Source organism: Dendrobates tinctorius, unplaced genomic scaffold (genome assembly GCF_039654945.1).
Source record: "Dendrobates tinctorius isolate UK_male_01 unplaced genomic scaffold, ASM3965494v1 ptg000087l, whole genome shotgun sequence".
Taxonomy (NCBI): domain Eukaryota; kingdom Metazoa; phylum Chordata; class Amphibia; order Anura; family Dendrobatidae; genus Dendrobates; species Dendrobates tinctorius.
The window spans coordinates 7,455,582-7,477,727 of record NW_027361755.1 but is presented as its reverse complement, the minus strand read 5'-3'; the positions used below and the strand labels follow the sequence as shown (position 1 = coordinate 7,477,727).

At 43.0% G+C, this 22,146-nt stretch overlaps 1 protein-coding gene across 5 annotated transcripts in view; it reads right to left on the bottom strand.

Moving 5' to 3' along the window:
- Positions 1 to 22,146, bottom strand: part of TFB1M (transcription factor B1, mitochondrial) — a 329,682-nt gene that overhangs the window by 51,959 nt on the left and 255,577 nt on the right. For all 5 annotated transcript variants that reach the window (XM_073585711.1, XM_073585709.1, XM_073585710.1 and 2 more), the window contains one exon: positions 5,628 to 5,755. In XM_073585711.1, coding sequence (XP_073441812.1) covers positions 5,628 to 5,755 — 128 coding nt within the window. The remainder of the gene's footprint in view (positions 1 to 5,627; positions 5,756 to 22,146) is intronic.

The window sequence follows — 22,146 nt, the reverse complement described above, 5'->3', positions numbered from 1 at the left end:
CCACAAGCTTGCTGCCTCGGGGTTATCCTTGACACTGATCTCTCTTTCAAACCACATATCCAAGCCCTTTCCACTTCCTGCCGACTTCAACTCAAAAATATTTCACGGATCTGTACATTCCTCAACCAAGAATCTGCAAAAACCCTAGTCCATGCCCTCATCATCTCCCGCCTTGACTACTGCCACCTCCTGCTCTGTGGCCTCCCTTCTAACACTCTCGCACCCCTCCAATCTATTCTAAACTCTGCTGCCCGACTGATAAACCTGTCCCCCCGCTTTTCCCCGGCCTCTCCCCTCTGTCAATTCCTGCATCGGCTCCCCATTACTCAAAGACTCCAGTTCAAAACCCTAACCATGACATACAAAGCCATCCACAACCTGAGTCCTCCATACATCTGTGACCTCATCTCCTGGTACTTACCTGCACGAAACCTCCGATCCTCACAAGATCTCCTTCTGTACTTCCCTCTTATCTCCTCTTCCCACAATCGCATATAAGACTTCTCCCGCGCATCCCCCCTACTCTGGAACTCTCTACCACAACATATCAGATTCTCACCTACCATGAAAAGCTTCAAAAAGAACCTGAAGACCTACCTCTTCCGACAAGCCTACAACCTGCAGTACCCACCAATCCACTGCACGACCAGCTCTACCCACCATGGAATAAATGGCGCTATAATAATAATAATAATAATATAGAATACAGAGTTAAGGTGCAGGCTGGGATTACAATGTAAGAATGAAGAGTGGTTAGCACGGTACAAAGGCCAAATAATAAAGCAATACAATTGTTGTAGTCAAAAGTCTTACCATAACCAGGTTCCTCGTATCATGTTCCCACATGCTTTATGCATCTATCAGCCCTCTGTGTCTGTACTGTTGCACATTTAACATTATGGCTGATCCAAACAATCAGGGCAATTGTTACCACCCACCTTTCGTGTCTCCCCTTTTTCCTCATAGATTGAAAGCTTGCGAGCAGGGCTCTCATTCCTCTTGGTATCTGTTATGATCTATGTGATTATTGTTATGCTGTAATGTCTATTGTCTGTACAAGTCCCCTCTGAAATGTAAAGTGCTGCGGAATATGTCGGCGCTGTAGAAATAAAATTTATTATTATTATTAGTTAATAATGGGGTGGTGTAAACATAGAAACTGACCTTAAGTAAAAAAATGGATTAAAGAGGAGAGGCCACAGCGGAAGAGTACAAAGATCCCAGATAGGGCTGTAAAAGAGGGAAGTGGCAATGCATAAGGGTAAAAGCAAGTAGCAGTGGCAGCACTCCAGACAGTGTCCATATAAAGTAAATAAGGCATACCTATGAGAAATACAGGAGAGTCCGGCAGGGCACAAAGAAGGACAAAGGTCCTGATAGGGGCTGCAGGAACAGAAGTAGTGCATAAGGTATATGCTTATGGTATATGTTTAAAGATGCAGAGGTAGAGGCTGTGCTGGGAGGCATACCTAAGGGTCCTGAGCAAAAGCGCCGTATGTGGTGGTGTGTGGAGACATTGGTGGTCAGTGGGTTAATGTAGCCAAGAGGCCGAAAATGAGGATGGAGAGCGGGAGGCGGCGCGTGCGCAGTATGTAAGATGAGGGGGAGGCTTGGTGCGCTGAAAGAAGCGGACGCGTGCATGGTAGCATGAGCTATGTTGGTGAAAGCGCCATGGGCGCATGCACTGTAAAGGTGCAGGAGAAAACGCGTGCCTGCAGAATAGTGCAGTTGCGTGTATACAGGCGCCACTGGTGCTTGCGCAGTAGTGCTAGGGGGAAAGTAAGGGTATGGGAACCTTGGGCGCATGCACAGTAGCGCGGGCGCTTGAGTACAGTGACTTTGAATGGTGTGCGCTGTGGGAGGGAAGCACAGGAGGGAGAAATAAGAGGATTAAGAAGCAGGCAGAGGATTAAGAAGCAGGTAGAGAAAGTAATGGTAGAATATGAAGAGGAGGCAAAGAGGAGGGGAAGAAAAGAGACAAGTAATAAGCTAGAGAGTGAAAAATGGAAATAAAAATTAATAGAGAAAGGTAAAAAAGGTAAAAAATAAGAAGTGAGGTTTGATAAAGACCCTTAACAAGGTCGAAACATTACCTTGACACTTTATTACTGCTGTGGTGACTTCAATAAATTCATCTATGTTATGCATTTGAAAAATCATATTTTGAGTGCGGCTGTTTCTTCACTTATATGACTCTAACTGGACTAGCTCCAGGTTCAGCATGCACCTGCCCCACACTTAACAGAGTGCACGCTATTTATCTATAAATATCTCCTTTCAGAATGTACTGCAACGGCCAAAATCCAGTGTTCTTTGAGCTAGCGAAGACTCTTCAGTTATCCCAGAACGCACTGGAAATATGCAAATTCTCTCTTCAGGACTCCTCCCCTGGTTTCAGTAGTAGAGCCATCTCAAGGAAGGATTATAAGGAAATGGATAGCATGTGACTTATTTATGAGTGTCTAAGCAAAGGGTCTGAATACTTATGACCATGTGATCTTTGAGTTTTTCTTTTTTTAATAAATTTGCAAACATTTCTACATTTCTGTTTTTTTCAGTCAAGATGGGGGTGCAGAGTCTACATTAATGAGAAAAAAATTAACTTTTTTGAATTTACCAAATTGCTGCAATGACGCAAATAGTGAAATATGAAAAGGAGTCTGAATACTTTCCATACCCACAGTAGATAGGGGGAACATTTATCAGGATGGGGGATGACATACACCAGGACGGGGGACATATACTAGATGAGAGACGTATGCCAAAATGAGAAATATATACCAGGATGGGGGAACATATACCAGGACGGGGGAACATATATCAGGACTGGGGACATATACCAGGATGGAGGACATATAACAGCATGAGGACATATACCAGGATGGGGTCTAGGATGAGGGACATATCTACTAGGAGCTCGTGCTTAGAGCCTCTGGTGTCAGTCCCAATGCCTTTTTGAGCTGGATTCATGTACTGGTTCATATGGTTCTGTTGCTTGATAGCTATGATGTCTAACAGGAGTTTCCATGTTGTTGTAAGGCAGGTTATTGGGCTGTAGTTGGATGGAACTGTTCCTTCAAGATCAGCACTGTTCTACCTTGTGTTAGCCAAGCTGGGTGGTAGCCTTCTTCTAGCAGTTGGTTCATTTGCTTTGCCATGCATTCATGTACCACTGTTAATTTCTTTAGCCAGTAGGTGTGGATCATGTCTGGGCCAGGTGCTGTCCAGCTCTTCATGCTCTTGACCTGATGTTGGATGTCTGCTTCTGTAATGGTGACTGGTTCTTGCTCTCGGTGTTTGCTGTGTCTCATTCTCAGATCTTGCAGCCACATTGTACTGGTGTTGTGTGTTTTTTCCTTCTCCCATATGTTCCTCCAGTATTGTTCTGTTTCTACTATTGGTGGAGTTGCTGCCTTTGTGCTGTTTCTCTGTAGTTGGGAGTACACTTTGGATGGTTCTGTGGAGAACAGGGCATTTATCTTCTTGACCTCAGCTTCTCTAGTGTATCTCCCTAGTCTTGCAGCAAGTGCTGTGAGCCTTTGTTTAGCAGTCTATATGGCTTCAGTTGGGGTCAGGCCTTTGTACTTGTCCAGCTTGGTCTTATTCTTGATCTTTACACACTTCTGTATTTCGGTTAGTTGGCTGACTTCACTTCATGTCACCTTGATTTTGTCTCCAGTCTTCTTTTCCAAGGGGGGCACGTACTTCTGCTGTTCTTGCTGGTTGTATAGCCAAGCATTTCCATGACTGCTGAGGCAGTAGCATAGACCAGTTTATTAGTTTGAGTTATGGTGGTGGTAGGTATTGATGCAAGTGCTCTATTGGCATCTTCTAGCAAACTGTCTGGTGGTGTTTCTTTGCTGGGTCTTGGCAGTTGATCTCTGGTATTGATGGCATTTAGTTTATCTAATTTGTTCTATTTCAGACCAGCTGCAGTGCTCGCTAGTTGCAGGGTTGGATCAGGATTTTAAGGGGGTCGCACATGTTGTTCTTCAGTTCTTCATGTGGGGTGGATCTGAAGTGCAGTTGATCCATCTCAAGTTGCGATTATAGCTTTCTCTTTATGATATTGAAACGTTGGGTGACTAGTTGTTTCTCAGTCAGTGGAGATGCAGGTCTTATATCCATCCACAGTTTCCTCATATGCTTCATATATCCTCTCTCATTTGGTCTGCTGTTATAGTAGCATTTCATCAGATCCAGGTTCTCTTGCCTTGTCCATAAATGGTTTGTTCCAGTAGCCCATTTATCATCAGATTGTCCTGGTTCCTCGACATCTGACGCGGACCTTGTTAATCCAGGCAACGTCTGAGTCGGCATGACTCTCTTTGTTCGTGACACTCTCATGTTTATTGAGGTAGGCACTATAGTGTAAGTAGTCTTGCCCAAGGACCACTACTGGTTTATTATTTCCAACAGGGCACGTATTGCAGGTAATATTCATTTCTCTTAAGTATCGGCACACGTGAATGCCGGCAGCAGCAGGAAGGCTCCGGCTGACACTGCGCGCTACTGAAGAGCAATGAATACTCACTGCTCTCTGCAATGAACAGTTCGGGTGAGTATTCCAGATGCTGTGCTCTGCTTGTGAAGAGCATGAAGTCACTGCCATGTGCTGCTTACAAGCATTAAGCAGCTGCTGGCAACGGAGCAGGACACTGCGAGGGAGCAGAGAAAGGTAAGGGTAATGGTTTGCTTTTTTTAATCTTTTCTGATGGGGCCAATCATACCAGGAATGGGATGGGGCCAATCATACAAGGATGCAAAAAGAAACGAATATTCAATAAGTATGTATTCCCCTCACATGATTCAATAAAGTTTGGTTAGTTCCAAATACATAAAAGCATAAAAAATGTTTTATTTTAAAGATAAACCAAAAAGCGACAAAAACTGCAACGTCAAAAACACAATAAAAACACACTCAAAAAAAGTTATGAAAAAAGCATAAATAACCTAATTTACCTAATAGGTGCAGAAATGCTACAGAAATTCTGTAACATCAATACTCATCAAGGGAACATATCTTTAACCCCAACCGTATTAAGACGCACCTCAAATTTGGGGAGGAAAATAGGATTTTTTTTAATAAAATGTTGGTGCATCTTGTAGTCCACTTTTACTGTAGTTCACCAGGTGGGTTGGTTGCGGTTGTGTTCCCAGGAGGCAGGGTTGGTGCTCCAGGAAGCTGGCGGCAGCAGCAGGAGTGAGGCGATGCTGTAGACCCAAGTTTGGGAGAAGAGGGTGTTCGTCAGAAAATATCAGGTGTCCCCGCACTTCCAATTCCTTTTTCATTGTGGTGGACTTTGGGAAATGTTAACCGGAGTGGGCGCATGAGCAGATTAAGATCTTGGGAGCCAATTTCTGAAAGTCTGGAGCTTTCCGCGGCCTCACACTGCCTCACCACCCCAAATTGGGACCCGCAGCATCGCCCACTCCTGCTGCCACCAGTTCCTGCAGCAGCGACCCTGACACTACGGTAAGCTACATTCGTATTATGAGATGCATCCTAATTTAAGCACTTTGAAAATCTATTTTCTCCTCCCTATAATCATGGTTTCTATATGTGAATATTATAAACATAGGTTATCATTCTATTTATTACACTATAACAAATATATTTCACTTACGAGATTCCTCTGTAGCAGTGTTTCCTTCTGAGCTGGAAGACATTTCGAACTATTTTTTCTACGAGTTTAAAAGGCTGGTCAATTTTTGGCTGTATTAATGGCGTGAAATGCACAACCCCAACATCTACCTGTAATATAAAAAATAATGCTGCAGAAAAAACAATGTGTGGACTGACAAGTACAAAAACATAACACCGTATATACTTGCGTATAAGCCTAGATTTTCAGCCCATTTTTTTGGGCTGAAAATCCACCTCTAGGCTTATACGCGAGTCATATACGCCAGGGGGTCGCGGGGGAGTCATATCATACTTACCCCTGTCGCGTCTCTGCAGCCCCCCTGCTTCTCCCACGGTCTCAGGCGCCTTCCTTGAGCGGTCACATGGTACTGCTCATTAAAGTCATGAATGCATATTCATGACTTTAATGAGCGGTACCACGTGACCGCTGAAGGAAGGAATAGCTGCCGGAGACAGTGGGAGAAGCGGGGCTGCAGAGACCAGGCCAGGAGGGGGTAAGTATATGCGATATTTACCTGTCCCTGGTCCACTGCTGCGTGCCGCTCTGTCCTCCGTGTCCTCTGGCTGTGACGTTCAGGTCAGGTCACGCGATGACGTGGTTAGTGCGCTTCACGCCCTCTGCCTGGTCACTGACAGAGGACCTGGAAGACAGAGCGGCGCGCAGCGGTAGACCAAGGACAGGTTAATATCTCAGGTGCCGGGGCCCAGAGCCAGTGTTGACACCGGCACTTGTCCCCCATAGCGTGCCTGTGTCCCCGCCTGCTAAGGACACCGCCAGCTGGCCCCCAGCGACGAGAGATGAGTATGTCATTTTTTTTAAATTTGCAGCAGCAGCATATGGGGCATAATCTATGGAACATCTTATGGGGGCATAATCTATGGAGCATCTTATGGGGGCATAAACTATGGAGCATCTTATGGGGCAGCATGTGGGGCATAATCTATGGAGCATCTTATGGGGCATTTTATGGGGGCATAATCTATGGAGCAACTTATAGGGCATTTTATGGGGGCATAAGCTATGGAGCATTTTATGGGGCATAATCTATGGAGCATTTTATGGAGCAGCATATGGCCATAACCTTTATGGAGCAGCATATGGGGCATATTATTGTATGGAGCATCTTATGAGGCCATTATTAACCTTTGTGCAGCATTATATGGGGTGTATTTTGTATGGAGAATCTTATGGGGCCATCATGAACTGTATGAAGCCGACCCGAGTATAAGCCGACCCCCCAAATTTTGCCACAAAAAACTGGGAAAACGTATTGACTCGAGTATAAGCCGGGGGTGGCCAATGACATGCTCCATATAAATATATGCCCCATATAATAATTCTGCACAAAGGTTATTGGTGGCCCATAACATAGAATCATAGCGTTGGAAGGGATCTTCTGGGCCCTCTGGTCCAACCCCCTGCTCAAAGCAGGATTTGCTAAATCATCCCAGACAGATGTCTGTCATGCTCCATATTAATATATATGCCCCATATAATGCTGCACAAAGGTTATTGGTGGCCCATAACATGCTCTATATATGCCCCATATAATAATGCTGCTGCTGCAATTTAAAAAAAAATAACATACTCACCTCTCCTTATGGCATCCATATGGCATGGCTGGCTCACCCTCCCCCAGTGCTACACACCCTCTTGGTGTCTGCATATCCGACTCTGCTACATCTCAGTCCCGGCGTCTGTATCTCCCTTCCTGTTTTCTTCCTGTGCGGTCACATGGTACCGCTCATTAAAGTCATAAATATGCAGCTCAACCCCTATGAGAGTGGAGACACGTCCATATTCATGACTTTAGTGAGCGGTACCATGTGACCGCACAGGAGGAAGACAGGAAGGGAGATACAGATGCCGGGAGGGAGATGTAGCAGAGCCGGATATGCAGACGCCAGGAGGGTTGAGTATCATGTCTCCTGCTCCCCCTCCCTCGCTGGCTTTCAGGTATATGACTCGTGTATAAGCCAAGAGGGGCTTTTTCAGCCCAAAAAAGGGGCTGAAAAACTCGGTTTATACACGAGTATATACGGTATATGGGTCTCCTGATTCAATATGGATATTCAAAAACATTTAACCTACTGATGTCTCAATTAATTTTACTTTAATTGGTATCTATTTTTATTTTTGAAATTTACCAGTAGCTGCTGCATTTTCCACCCTAGACTTATACGCGAGTCATTACATTTTCTTGTTGAAAATTTAGGGGGTCGGCTTATACTCGGGTTGGCTTATACACAAGTATATACGGTAATTACAAGGTACTACTGGGAAGGTTATAATGGAATATAATCTAAGTTAACATAGCTCCTCTTTTCTGTGCTAAATCAGTCAAACCTGTCTCATATATGGGCCATTCCATAGTTACAGGTGTTACATTCACACAGCTTAAAATGTATAAATAAATTATAAGGAAAAATACTATATTTGGTTTTATAGTAGAAACAGATATGTTGTATTATATATTTTCAACTTACATGGTGAAATTGCAGATTCTATTTATGGTAAATAGCAGTGAAAAATAATTTAAACTGGGTGTTACCAAAATATACCCAGAGTCCTATATATAGAATAAGGAAAGCTTCAAACTCTGTAAACTGGACAATAATTATGCTTTTTACAGGTTATAAGTAAGTTCCCATGCTATAATATTAGATATTTATTATTATTTCATAGTTTATTATTTTTTTTTTACTAAAACATAATTCCTGTGTTATAGGAAATGTTCCAGGTGTTACATAGTCAAAATGATTTTAGTTTTCTGAGGTTTCTAAAAGCAATACTAACTATTTTAGACACATTTATGCACTGATGGTCCTTTAAAATATTAGCCATTTAAAATGTTTTTAAAATACTCAGGAGTGGGAAAAAATAATTTTCAACACAATTTACGAAGAAAAGGTTTATTAGATTTATATATTATTCACAATAACTTGAATTTGTTACTTTTAAAATATTAAAAAATAATTGCGCTGATATAACCCACTAGAATACAATTTATCACTCAATAGCGATCCATAGTAAAATTAACCAAATAATCTCATAGAACAGTACTCTCTCCCAGAAGTTTATGTGGAAAGCGCAAATCCACATAAATCTCTTACTACAATCATTAACAAAATAATATAAAAGGAATATAAAAAGAATAATAAAGAAATATCCTCAAGATTTATCAAGATAATAATGATAATAATAATGCCAGCAACCGTAGGTCTCTTAACACGAGGAGACAATTTAAATGACCGTCCAGGTCACTGTTCACAACACGTGCGTTATTAGAAGTTCAACTTGCACAAATGTTTCTCATACCTTACCTCTATAAGCTGGGATGATAGCGCATTCCCCAATACCAATGCTGCGTTCGTAGAACATTCAATAATTTGTTACTTTTATTGCAATAACACTCCCATTAACTGGGCCAGTATGATAAAAAAAAGATATAATTGATGTAATTAAAAATATTTACATTTAATTTTTAAAAATGAATCAGCTTGGATGGAATGGCCTATATCCTTTTCAAGCAAGTTTGCTCCAGCCATCTCAGTTTCCCTGCAGCTATCTTTGAAACAAAACCTGTGCTTAATATGTGGCTATATATATGGAGAGGAAGAGGATTAGAACTCTAGTGCCACCTAAAAGTCAATATTGGCCCTTTCCCAGGCTTTGCCATATGACGTAGGATAAAAGCCAAACCAAAATCTCAATTTTCAGACACTGTGTTTCAGGGCATTGCCCCTCATCAGGGCAAATTATGAGATCTGATTTGGCTAGGTGAGGGGCTAAAAGGGCAGGTGCCGCGTTTTTATATTATTAAAAAAATAAAAATGTTAAATTCCTTATTTTTATAACATTTTCAAGTGCACAGTATTTATAGTTTTTCTTTATTATTTTATTTTGCATCCACTGGGGGCTGCCATTTTGCTTTGCAGGAGTGTAAGAGTCGCTGCACGACACTTGCAGTCTGCAAATATGGCGACATCAACACCGGATGCCGACCCTATCTAAAACACTGTAGCCGCATTAGCTGTGGCCTGGGCACCCCACCCCCCGGGCTGTCCAGGTCACAGCTGTGGGAGGAGACTGCGGACATTTTCTTGTAGCCCACAGCGTATGCTATGGGCTTTAAGTTCCTCTGTCATTGCACACACTGCTCAGTGAGTGTGATAAAATGAGCTGCAGGGTCATGCTCTCACATGTCAGCTTTACCCCGCAGCTGTGACTGTCACTCGCGGTAACGCTACCGGTACTGTCGGTCACAGCGCTGTGGGATCATGCTAGCAGATGTCAGCGAGATTCCGCAGCTGACAGTGACCTGCAGCGATGACCTGCGGTAAAAAAGCAGGTGTGGGATGATGAGACTACTGCTATCATCGGGCTTTGTCTGATGGGAGAGTAGTATCATCTGCCGGCACCTGTGCTCACAGTTTTAAAAAAAAGTTACATTACATGCATATTCACATAAAAATAAAAACCATTATACTCACCTCACACCAAATCCCCGACGCCCTCGTTTCTTACGGGCCTGTCACACTAAGTGATATCGCTAGCAATATCGCTATAACGTCAATGGTTTTTGTGACGTAGCAGCGATATCGCTATGTGTGATACTTACCTCCGACCGGCTCCCCCGCTGGTTATCGCTGTACGCGCGAGAACGTCCTGGACCGTTTCTCGTCGTCAGCTTCCTGCTGGCGCCGACGAGCGACGCGTGGACGCGGGCGGGAGGACGTCAGGATCGCCTCGTCTGACAGGTAAGTAACGACCCCCGACCGCTGCTATGTCGCTGGTGAGATCTGCCTGTGTGGCAGCTCACTAGCGACCACTTAGCGATGCACCAGCGATCCTGATCACGTCATATCGCTGGTCAGGATCGCTGGTGCATCGCTAAGTGTGACAGTACCTTTAGAAATAATGTAAAATGAACTCCGAGTGAACTCTCACTCTCAACGAGCTAATGAACTCCAGTGAACTCTCACAACGGTGCAGTGATACACTGAGGGAGGGATTACCTCCTGTCAGTGTATCACCGGCTGTCTTTGAGAGCAGTCATATCACTGATGTGACTGCTCTCAAAGTGATCAGGATCATCGTCGGACATTATGGATTATCTTCTCGTCGGACAGGTGAGGAATATTTGTGGTTTATTATTTTATTTTTGTTGCAGGAGATGAGGGAGTAGGGGATTAGGTGTTCGGTAACTATGGTTAATTAAGATTAATAAAGGACTTTATTCTGGCTGTGTGTTAATTTACCATATAACTATAATATAAACTAAATTATAAACAAATGATAATATTTTTTAAGAAAATGTAAACTAAAATTCTTTTCAATTTTTTTTATGGCACCTTCTCTTTAAGACTGCGATCTAAGGGGTAACGTTTCTTCTTCTGGAACAAGCCAGGTCTGGCGTGTCAGATTAAGGAGCCTTATATGAACGTGTATATATAGGACTGTAATGTTCTTACTCATACTTACCACTGACTAAAGGAATAAAATAGTCCAACAAAACAGATTGTTGTAGGTGTGTATTGTCTGAACACAGAAATATATATATTTCATAGTATATAGTGAATGTCAGCACTGTTACACTTGAACCAGCTGATGCAGCATTAAGAGTCAGTGAAGCGATCAATCAGAAATCTTGAGAGGTGCTCAGCAGAAAAACAGTCATCCCATAAAAACTTTTGTAAGAAGACTGGAACTGCTGAACTCACCAGGCAAAATAATTACCGTATTTACTTTAGCATATGTCCATCACCATGCTTTTTCAGGGCTTGGATCAAGCCCTGAGGAAGTGTTTTGATGGATGTGAAAGAAAAAATATATATATGCCTTCTTTCACGTTCATATAAAGATGTGTTGTTGTCCGTTTGAAGATATACTATCATCCTCTAAATCCGCGTATACACTGTTGTCTATATCTATATATATAATACTGAATGAGTGTGTGTGTATCACCAACCAATCACGAAGCATCTTTCATTTCACCAGAGCTGTTCAAAAGAAGCTGAGCTGTGATTGGTTGCTATGAGCAACAGTTTTCCTTGCAACCAATCACTAAGCATCTCTCATTTCACCAGAGCTGGTTAAAAGAAGCTGAGCTGTGATTGGTTGCTATGAGCAAGTTTTCCCAATTGACAACAACTCAGCAGACACTGACATGGTGGGAGAAATCTAGCATCCCTGGGAACTTAAGCTCCCAGCCATTGTCTGCCCCACAGAAAGGAGCACAGAGCACATGACAGAAATGAATCCCCCCTCCCATGCCCATATACCCATCACACATCCTCCTTACCAAACCGTCAACGTGTGAAAAAACGGATCCATTGCAGATCTGCATAAAACTGATGCACTGGCACGGGTGAACCTAGCCTCTCTGCCGCCTGAGGCAAACTGCACAACGACGCCCCCCCTAGTAAATTTTTAAAATCGGTAGAAATTAATCTGGTTCATAAAGATTTATGTCTATCCTGTAAAAATTTGTACAATAGTGGACATTTTAATTTAGAGAAATAGAGAAAAGATGTCTGAACACAAGGATGTCAGCGCCATCACCGCGCATACAAGAACCACAAACAAGAATCCAGAAGAGGGATCATTAATGGCAATGGCAGGTCTGGCACAGCATACAGTACACCACATATCCCTACATACAGTATTATGGGCACCGCATAGTCCTCCATACAGAATTATGGGACACCACGTAGTCCTCCATACAGAATTATGGGGCACCACGTAGTCCTCCATACAGAAATATGGACACTGCATAGTCCTCCATACAGTATTATGGGCACTGCATAGTCCTCCATACAGAATTATTTGCACCACAGTCCTCCATACAGTACTGTATTATGGGCACTGCATAGTCCTCCATACAGTATTATGGGCACCACATAGTCCTCGAAACAGTATTATTGGCACCGCATAGTCCTCCATACAGAATTATGGGCACCGCATATCCCTCCATGCAGAATTATGGGCACCATGTAGTCCTCCATACAGAATTATGGGCACCACATATCCCTCCATGCAGAATTATGGTCACCACGTAGTTCACTATACTGTACAGTATTAGGAGTACCACATAATCCTCCATACAGTATTATGAGCACCACATAGTCCTCCATACTGCATTATTGGCACCATGTAGTCCTCCGTACAGTATTATTGGCACCACATAGTCCTCCATATAGTATTATTAGCACCACATAGTGCTCCATACAGTATTATGAGCACTACATAGTCCTCCATACAGTATTTTGGGCACCACACAGTGCTGCATACAGTATTAGGAGCACCACATAGTCCTCCATACAGTTTTATGGGCACCACATAGTCCTCCATACAGTGTTATGGGTACCATATAACCCTCCATACAGTATTTATGAGCACCATATAACCCTCCATACATAGGCACCACATAGTCATCCATACAGTATTAAGGGCACCACATATTCCTCCATACAGTATAATGGGCCCACATAACGCTCCATACAGTATAATGGGCCACATATATTGCTCCATACAGTATAATGGCCCATATCTTACTCCATACACTATCATGGGCCCCAAATATTACTTAATACAGTATAATGGGCCCTATATAATACTCCATACATAAAAAATCATCAAATTCTCACATCTCCCTGTACCCCACTGCTCTGGTCTCCTAAGCATATTCTGACCCTTTGCTCTGCTCAGCACAAAGGATGCGCTGTTGTGATGTAATTGTGCCCTCTGAGCCAAGACGTCACAGAGCTCAGACACAGAGGGGGAATGATGGGAGAGGGAGCACCTGCGGATGGCTCCCTCACTCATCATTGTTTTCAACTGTGTCGGTGCTGGCACTGGGGCCCCACGACTTACGAGCCCCATAGCATGCCATGTCCCCGGCTGTGGGTGGTTATGTCAGCCTTGATACGTGTCATAACTGAGCACCACCAAATATTAACCAATGGTTGAAATGCTTTTAGGACACACACCCTTAAATCAAAGGGATTTATAAAAAGAAAATAATCAGCACACCTATTAAATAAGAGAAAAGTGGAGGACTCTTTATTAGCTCATGTGGTAATATTTCAATTCCATAGCAGATAAATATTCTGTTATGGATCTGAAGCGTTGCCACATGGGCTAATAAAGAGTACGCCACTTTCCACAATTAGTCAGAGTGCTTCTTATTTTCATATATATAGACACACTTAGAGTAGATACTTATATTTACACCATGTATACAGGACAGGATGAGTATACACAATGTACACAGCTCCACAATACATACCGTGGTAAGGAATATAGAGTGAAGCTGTGTATATACTATATAGTGTAGAGATGTGCCAGTGTATATAGTGTGGACTCTATACTATATACACAGAAATATACTATATGAACAGCTCTACACTATATACACACACACAACTCTACATTATAATTAAGACAGTATTATACTATACTAGCTGAAGAGCCCGGCGCTGCCCGGGCATAGCAACTACGGTTAGTTGTAACAAATAATGATTATATTGCACTTAAAAACATTTCACATCATATATTCAACACTACAGATTTGCAACACAAACTAACTAAATGATTACCCAAGTATTGATAGTATTTTATTTTCAATTCATTCAAGAGCTTTTTGATAAACAACATTTTTGGTTTTTCCTTCCGATGCAAAGATGAACAGATTTTTGGCAGTTCCAACTCTTGAATGCACTTCCCAGGTCAATACGATTAGTCCCCAATCCCCACAATTTTAAGCGTGCCCTGAAAACGCATTTATTCAGACTGGCCTATCGCCTCAACATATTAACCTAATTTATCCCTGTGTGGCACAGCCAAAAGTTTTTTACCATAACCAGGTTCCCCGCATCATGTTCACACATGCTATATGCATCTATTAGCCCTCTGCATCCGTACTGTTACACACTTAACATTATGGCTGGTCCAGACCACCCACCTTTCGTGTCTCCCCTTTTTTCCTCATAGATTGTAAGCTTGCGAGCAGGGCCCTCATTCCTCTTGGTATCTGTTATGATCTATGTGATTATTGTTATGCTGTAATGTATATTGTCTGTACAAGTCCCCTCTGAAATGTAAAGTGCTGCGGAATATGTCAGCGCTATAGAAATAAAAAATGTATTATTATTTATTATTATTGAATAGGCCACGTAAAGTTGTCCATGAGAAAAGCATGGAGATTGCATATCGATCCCTACTACTTTCAAGGACTGTCCCTGAGCCTTGTTAATGGACACTGCAAATGCCAGTCGAACTGGAAACTGGAGGCGTTTAAAATCAAAAGGTAAATCAGATGGAATGAGTGGAATTCTTGGAATGAAAATGTTCTCTCCTTTGGCACATCCTGTCAAAATGGTTGCTTCAATTACATGTGTAAACAGGTTCTTAATCAAGAGTCTTGTCCCATTACACAGCTTTAGTGGATCTAAATTTCTCAACAGCAGAATAGGTGCTCCAGGTTTTAGAAAGAGTTTATGCGGAGGAAGTCCTCGTGGTTCATAGGAGTTAAGGAACTCTATTGGATAGAATAATGCTTGATCAGGGTCAGTTACTGTATCCACTGACTTGTAGGTCGTGAACATACCTGGAAGGAGACTTAAAATTTGAAGATTGATCTTGTTTACACTATCATTTTTCAGTGCTAGAATAACCCTTTCACACAGCCAGCCAGCCTTTCTGAAGTTGGACTGAATGTTTGGAAAAACCTTTTCTTTTAGCTCCTCAATTGATGTAACGATGTAGCAAAAATTGCTTGGAAACATGATCTATCCAGTGGTTGAGTTTATTGGTGCCTTGCCATCTCCAATAGTCAACAGCTGGCTTGAGAACAGTCCAGTAGAAACATCGGCTGTCATGTGGACCCTCATGTTTGTGTTCAGCGACTTTTCTTCACTTGTCTCCAAAGGAATGATGCTTTTAGGCAGGCATTGAGTTCATCTGCAGGGGTTGATCTTGGTATAACGGGTAGTGTTTGTCGAAAGTCACCTGCCAAAACTACAACTACACCTCCCATGATAGAATTGTTTCCACGCAAGTCTTCCAGCAGTCTGTCCACTGCTTCCAGAGCCCTCTTGTGTGACATCGTGCATTCATCCCAAATGATGGCACTGCAGTTTTGAAGCAGTTTGGCCTGTCTTGATCCTTTGGCAATGTTGCAAACTGGGCTGTCACTGTTAGACAGGTTAAGTGGTAGTTTGAATGTCGAATGTGCCGTCCTACCACCAGTTAAAAGTGTAGCTGCAATTTCAGAAGATGCCACTGCAAGTGCAATCTTTTGTTGTTGCCGAAATTTTGCTAAGAGCAAGTTGATTAAAAATGTCTGTCCTGTTCTACCTGGAGCATCTAGGAAGACAATCGCACTTTTGTTAGTTACAGTGAAACTTAAAATTTGGTTGTAGGCATTTCTTTGGTCCGGTACCAACAGTGGCTCATTGTGAGAGACAAAAGCTGTGAGTTCATCAGTGTGGTAACTTGTTTCTCTGAATATCTCCCTGCACATTTGGTTAGCTTCCTGATTTCTTGTTGGAGTAGGTAAGCCAAGTAGGTGTAATGCTTTTCCAGACATTTCCATGCAGTGGTCCTCAAGGAGAATTAAAGTTTTGTTGAAAATGTATTCAGTGAAGTTGATAAGTTGCTGAGGATTTTCCTTTTTAACCTGCATGAGGATGTCCTCACAGAGATTAGTTTTGAACTTTGTCCAAATGTCAAGGGGAATTGAAATGTTACAGGTTGTTAGAAGAATAGCAAAAAGGTGTCTTAGTCACTTTGGGGTTTGAGTGGCTGCTGCTTCACTGAGAGTCATGTCCCAGTGTGCGTCATTTTCCTGACGTCCTCGTCTTTGGCAAGCTTCCCTGAATGTTTCACGTACATGGCCTCCGACAGTCTTCAAGTCAGAAAATGATGTTGGACCCTTGACAACATAAAGTAACATGCGCAGGTAGAAGCACTCTTTATTTGACAGATGAATAGTGTAGACGCGACCAAGAGTATCATTTGCTTTGACCCCTGGATGGCCTTCAACATCAAGCCCCTGTTTCCTCCGTTCCAGTGTTTTTCTGGATGCGTTCTAAGTGTAGTACTTTGGTAGATCACAGTAGAGTATTGTTTTTACAAATCTATCTTGTTGACAAAGTTCAAAAAATGCCAAGAGGGTGGTCTTAGGTGTTGTTTGAAACTGCTGGATCAGGTTTGCCAGGTCAAAGTAAATCCTCTGTCAATGTTCCAAGTGAACACAAATGCATAACTGGTGGGTAGCGCTCATGAATGGAGAACCCTAGTATTTTCCAAACAGCTTCATTGCTGCTGATGTACCTGCCCATCTGGAATGCCTCTACTTCATCAACAGGTCCATTTTTCTGGAGTTCAAACACTGCTTGATCACTTCCTTTGTAGACATATTTGCATATGTACTTGATTGATTTCACAGAGTGGCAAGATTCGACGTTGATGTGGGCCTGGAAAATTTTTGAGAGCAGAGGATTGTAAGCCACCACCCACTTGTTGTCAATTTCTATCTCTTGGGGTGATGATCCAACCCGCATTTTGAGCTTTGCTATGAAACCACCATCCCCTCGATTTCTTCTTCGGATTCGGATATTGGATATCCATCTTGTCCAGTTTGTGCTTCTTGGATCAGGTTTCGTTGGTAATTCTTTGAACACCTGCCATCAACCATGCAGAGAGAATTTTTGTTGAGACTCCCACAGGGACCATGGATCATGTTCTTAGTGATGATGTCAAACAGCAACGGGTCATTCTCAGGGTCTGGCAGTTCTGCACTGATGATATTGTCAATTTCAGTGGGCTGTATTTTTTGTTTCAGCCAGATCACGATATGGGCATGAGGAAGGCCTTTTTTTTGCCATTCAACTGAATACATCCAGCACTATGTCTCACCAAAAAATGTGCTTTTGTAATCAAATGAACCATTTTTGCAATTTTTCTTTTGAAAACTCGTGCAATGATGTCATGGCGATGGACAGTTTTCTGGCCTGGTAACAGGTGCTCTCTGATTTCCTCCCAATTAGGATTGCAAGTAGAGGTAATGAAAAAATCTGTACGGCCAAACTTTCTTACATAAGTCATTGCATCCTGCGTGTATTCATGTATGTGTCGTGGGCTTCCAGTGAAAGTTGATGGAAGGATTACCATTTTACACAAGTCGTTTTGATCAGTATCATTTGCCACAGCATCTCTAAGGTGAATATATTCCTCAGCTCTGAGCTTCTTTTGATTTAGTTGGATATACAGAAGACGTTCACTCTCAATTTTTGCATACATGTCAGCAATGAATTGGTGGAAGAGATGTCTGCATTTGAGGATGTGATTTTCCTCACCAACTCTTGTCATGATCCAATAGGCATATAAGTCCATGGCCGACACTTTTTTCCTTGAAGGGTGGCCTGTTGCAGGATTTGTCTGAGGTATTTCAAAGTGATAGCCATCCTGCCCCTGCCAAAAGATAATTGGATATTGCAGTGCATCATAGGACCTGTGAGTTTCTGCCACCCGTTGCAAACCATTGTTCCTTTTCTGAAGCACAATGTCACGGCTGTGAAACTCATTACCCACAATCAAAATAGCTACCTCATCAAATGTGGGGGCATTGAAACGCCGCTGATGCTCACCTTGTGGTGTTTTGTCAGGTCTGACGACAACTCTGTAATCGTCACTTGGCATACATTCAAGTGCTGTCTTGAAAAGTTGAACATATGGATTGTTTATGGGAAGGAACTGCTGCAAGTTAATGAGAATATCAAGGCGAGTGTTTGGAATTAAAAAGCATCTCTGCTGAGCCTCTGCTTCTACATTTCCCATAAAGTAGAGTTGAAGAAATTGAGGTTTTTTTCTTTGTAATGGAAGAAGTGAGCCAACTGAGTGGTAAATCTGTCCTTGAACGTTAAATGTGGGCATAAATCTAGTTGAAAAAACTTCTCTTTTTGCACCAAATTAGGTCATTTGGAAGCAGGCGTTGTACTTCCTGATGTTGTCCAAGAAATGGTTTGATATTGCAGTGGTACCTGTCATCACAGACTTCAGGGGATCTGGTTGTGAGAGGAGAGGAAGCAGGTTTACCTTGCCATTTGCACAGCATAAACCTGGCGGTTCATCTTTCCACTTCAGGGCATTGCAGTACATGCAGACCACATCCATTTTTCCTATGCTAACTATTGGATTATCCTGATAGATGATGTCTGAGTGGTAGCAAAAGGCAGAGTATTTCAAATTTCCAACTTTTTCCTGTGTCCTGGTGGAAGCAGCTCTTGTTCTCTTGTCTGCAAGTCTTGCTTCTCTCTGCTGAGACGTTTCAGTGGCCCTTGAGGAAGAGCAGCTCTTGTTCTCTTGTCTGCAAGTCTTGCTTCTCTCTGCTGAGACGATTCAGTGGCCCTTAAGGAAGCAGCTCTTGGCTCCCTTTCTTCCATTTCTGTACTCATTTCAATAATAATAATAATAATAATGTAATAATTGGCCTCAGTTACTACTGCCCCTAATATCCCACATCATCCCATCAGAGCCACCGGACTACTACCCCTAATATCCCAGATCATCCCATCAGAGCCAACATTGTCAGCTTGGCGCTATTACACCGATTAAAATGATACCTGGGTTGGAGAAATCCATCTTGTGTTTTTTTTAATCTGTGTTTGAATTTTTAAGTTAATGAGGATGCTTCATGCCAGACAAAGAGAAATTCCTGATTCTGGGCTCCCCCTGCAGTTTGCGTCAGAGGGTGGTCTGTGTCGGCACGGTAATAAATTATGTTATTTTCAGCTTTACAGAAGGACAATAACACCATAGAATAATAGGCCTCAGTTACCACAACTGACTACAAGGAAAACTGTTGCTCATAGCAACCAATCACAGCTCAGTATCTTTTAAACAGCTGTGGTGAAATGAAAGATGCTTAGTGATTGGTTGGTGCTATGTGGAGTGAGCTTGGCTGACAAACACACATGCTGTTGCTCATAGCAACCAATCACAGCTCAGCTTTTTTTAACAGCTCTGGTGAAATGAAAGATGCTTCGTGATTGGTTGGTGATACACACACACACACACATGAATTTTTATATATAGAGATTATGATGCATACATCACATAGGAGACACACACATATATATATCATATAGGAGACACCGCAACTGCTGAATATACATATCACATTGAGACTATTGTATATACATTATATAGGTGATACTGCTGTATATAACTGCAGTATCACTTATATATTGTATATACAAGAGTCAATATACATTAGACAGGTCTATCTGCAAATGCTGTATATACTATAGGTGATACTGTGATTGCAGTGTATAGTAGCAGTATACACTCACTGGCCACTTTATTAGGTACACCATGCTAGTAACGGGTTGGACCCCCTTTTGCCTTCAGAACTGCCTCAATTCTTCGTGGCAGAGATTCAACAAGGTGCTGGAAGCATTCCTCAGAGATTTTGGACCATATTGACATGATGGCATCACACAGTTGGCGCAGATTTGTCGGCTGCACATCCCTGATGCGAATCTCCCGTTCCACCACATCCCAAAGATGCTCTATTGGATTGAGATCTGGTGACTGAGGAGGCCATTTGAGTACAGTGAACTCATTGTCATGTTCAAGAAACCAATCTGAGATGATTCGAGCTTTATGACATGGCGCATTATCCTGCTGAAAGTAGCCATCAGATGTTGGGTACATTGTGGTCATAAAGGGATGGACATGGTCAGCAACAATACTCAGGTAGGCTGTGGCGTTGCAACGATGCTCAATTGGTACCAAGGGGCCCAAAGAGTGCCAAGAAAAAATTCCCCACACCATGACACCACCACCACCAGCCTGAACCGTTGATACAAGGCTGGATGGATCCATGCTTTCATGTTGTTTACGCCAAATTCTGACCCTACCATCCGAATGTCGCAGCAGAAATCGAGACTCATCAGACCAGGCAACGTTTTTCCAATCTTCTACTGTCCAATTTCGATGAGCTTGTGCAAATTGTAGCCTCAGTTTCCTGTTCTTAGCTGAGAGGAGTGGTACCCAGTGTGGTCTTCTGCTGCTGTAGCCCATCTGCCTCAAAGTTCGACGCACTGTGCGTTCAGAGATGCTCTTCTGCCTACCTTGGTTGTAACGGGTGGCAATTTGAGTCACTGTTGCCTTTCTATCAGCTCGAACCAATATGCCCATTCTCCTCTGACCTCTGGCATCAACAAGGCATTTCCGCCCACAGAACTGCCGCTCACTGGATTTTTTTTCTTTTTCGGACCATTCTCTGTAAACCCTAGAGATGGTTGTGCGTGAAAATCCCAGTAGATCAGCAGTTTCTGAAATACTCAGACCAGCCCTTCTGGCACCAACAATCATGCCACGTTCAAAGGCACTCAAATCACCTTTCTTCCCCATACTGATGCTCGGTTTGAACTGCAGGAGATTGTCTTGACCATGTCTACATGCCTAAATGCACTGAGTTGCCGCCATGTGATTGGCTGATTAGAAATTAAGTCTTAACACACAGTTGGACAGGTGTACCTAATAAAGTGGCCAGTGAGTGTATATACACAGCAGTATCACCTATATAACATATATAGACTGCTGTACATACATTATATAGGTGATACAGTGATTATATACAGCAGTATCATCTATATATTGTACATACCGCAGTCTATACACATTATACAAGTCAAACTGCAAATGCTGTATATACATAAAAAAGCTTTCAACTTGGTACTCACCTGAGATGGGGGGAGGATGAGGTGGGTCCACTGTCCAGCCAGCGTCAGAGGTGCTGAGGACTTGGAGCGGATGCCAGCCGGGGATTGGTGAGGAGAGCGCTGTTCTCTGATGCTGGTACTGGCCAGCATCAGACAAAGTGAGGCTCAGGCGGGTGTCATTGCACAGGACCTGGTACGTACGCTCTCCTGTTTGCCCGCACTGACCAGGGCCACAGACGAGCACAAGAACGAACGAGGGCTGCCCTCACGTGGGCCGCAGTGGCCCTGGTCAATGCCTGCACCAAGAGAGCATGCGTACCAGGGCATGTACAGAAGATTTAAAGGGCCAGTTGCCCATTTTGTAGCTCGGAGCCGTCGGCAGCCGGATCCACATTATCTGACTGCAGGGTGGCTGCTGCCTTCTGTCTCGCTGCTGCCTGAGGCCAAATGCTCAACTGGACTCATTATAGGTGCGCCCCTGACTATATGGAGGACTATGGGGGTGCATTATGCAATATGGAGGACTGTGGGATGCATTATACTATATTGAACACTATAGGGCGTGTAATATACTGCATGGAGGTGAAGCGAGGCTCATCCCTCGCCGTGTCCATGGCACAGCAGCGGGCACACAGCCCAGGCAGCCATTAGCAGACAAATGGCAGCTGTATTGTGGATGTCGGAGAGCGGGGCCACATACTGGACAGGTGTCCAGTCAGATACAGGGGGTGATACCTAAAAGAACAGGCAGTGGGCAGCAAGCC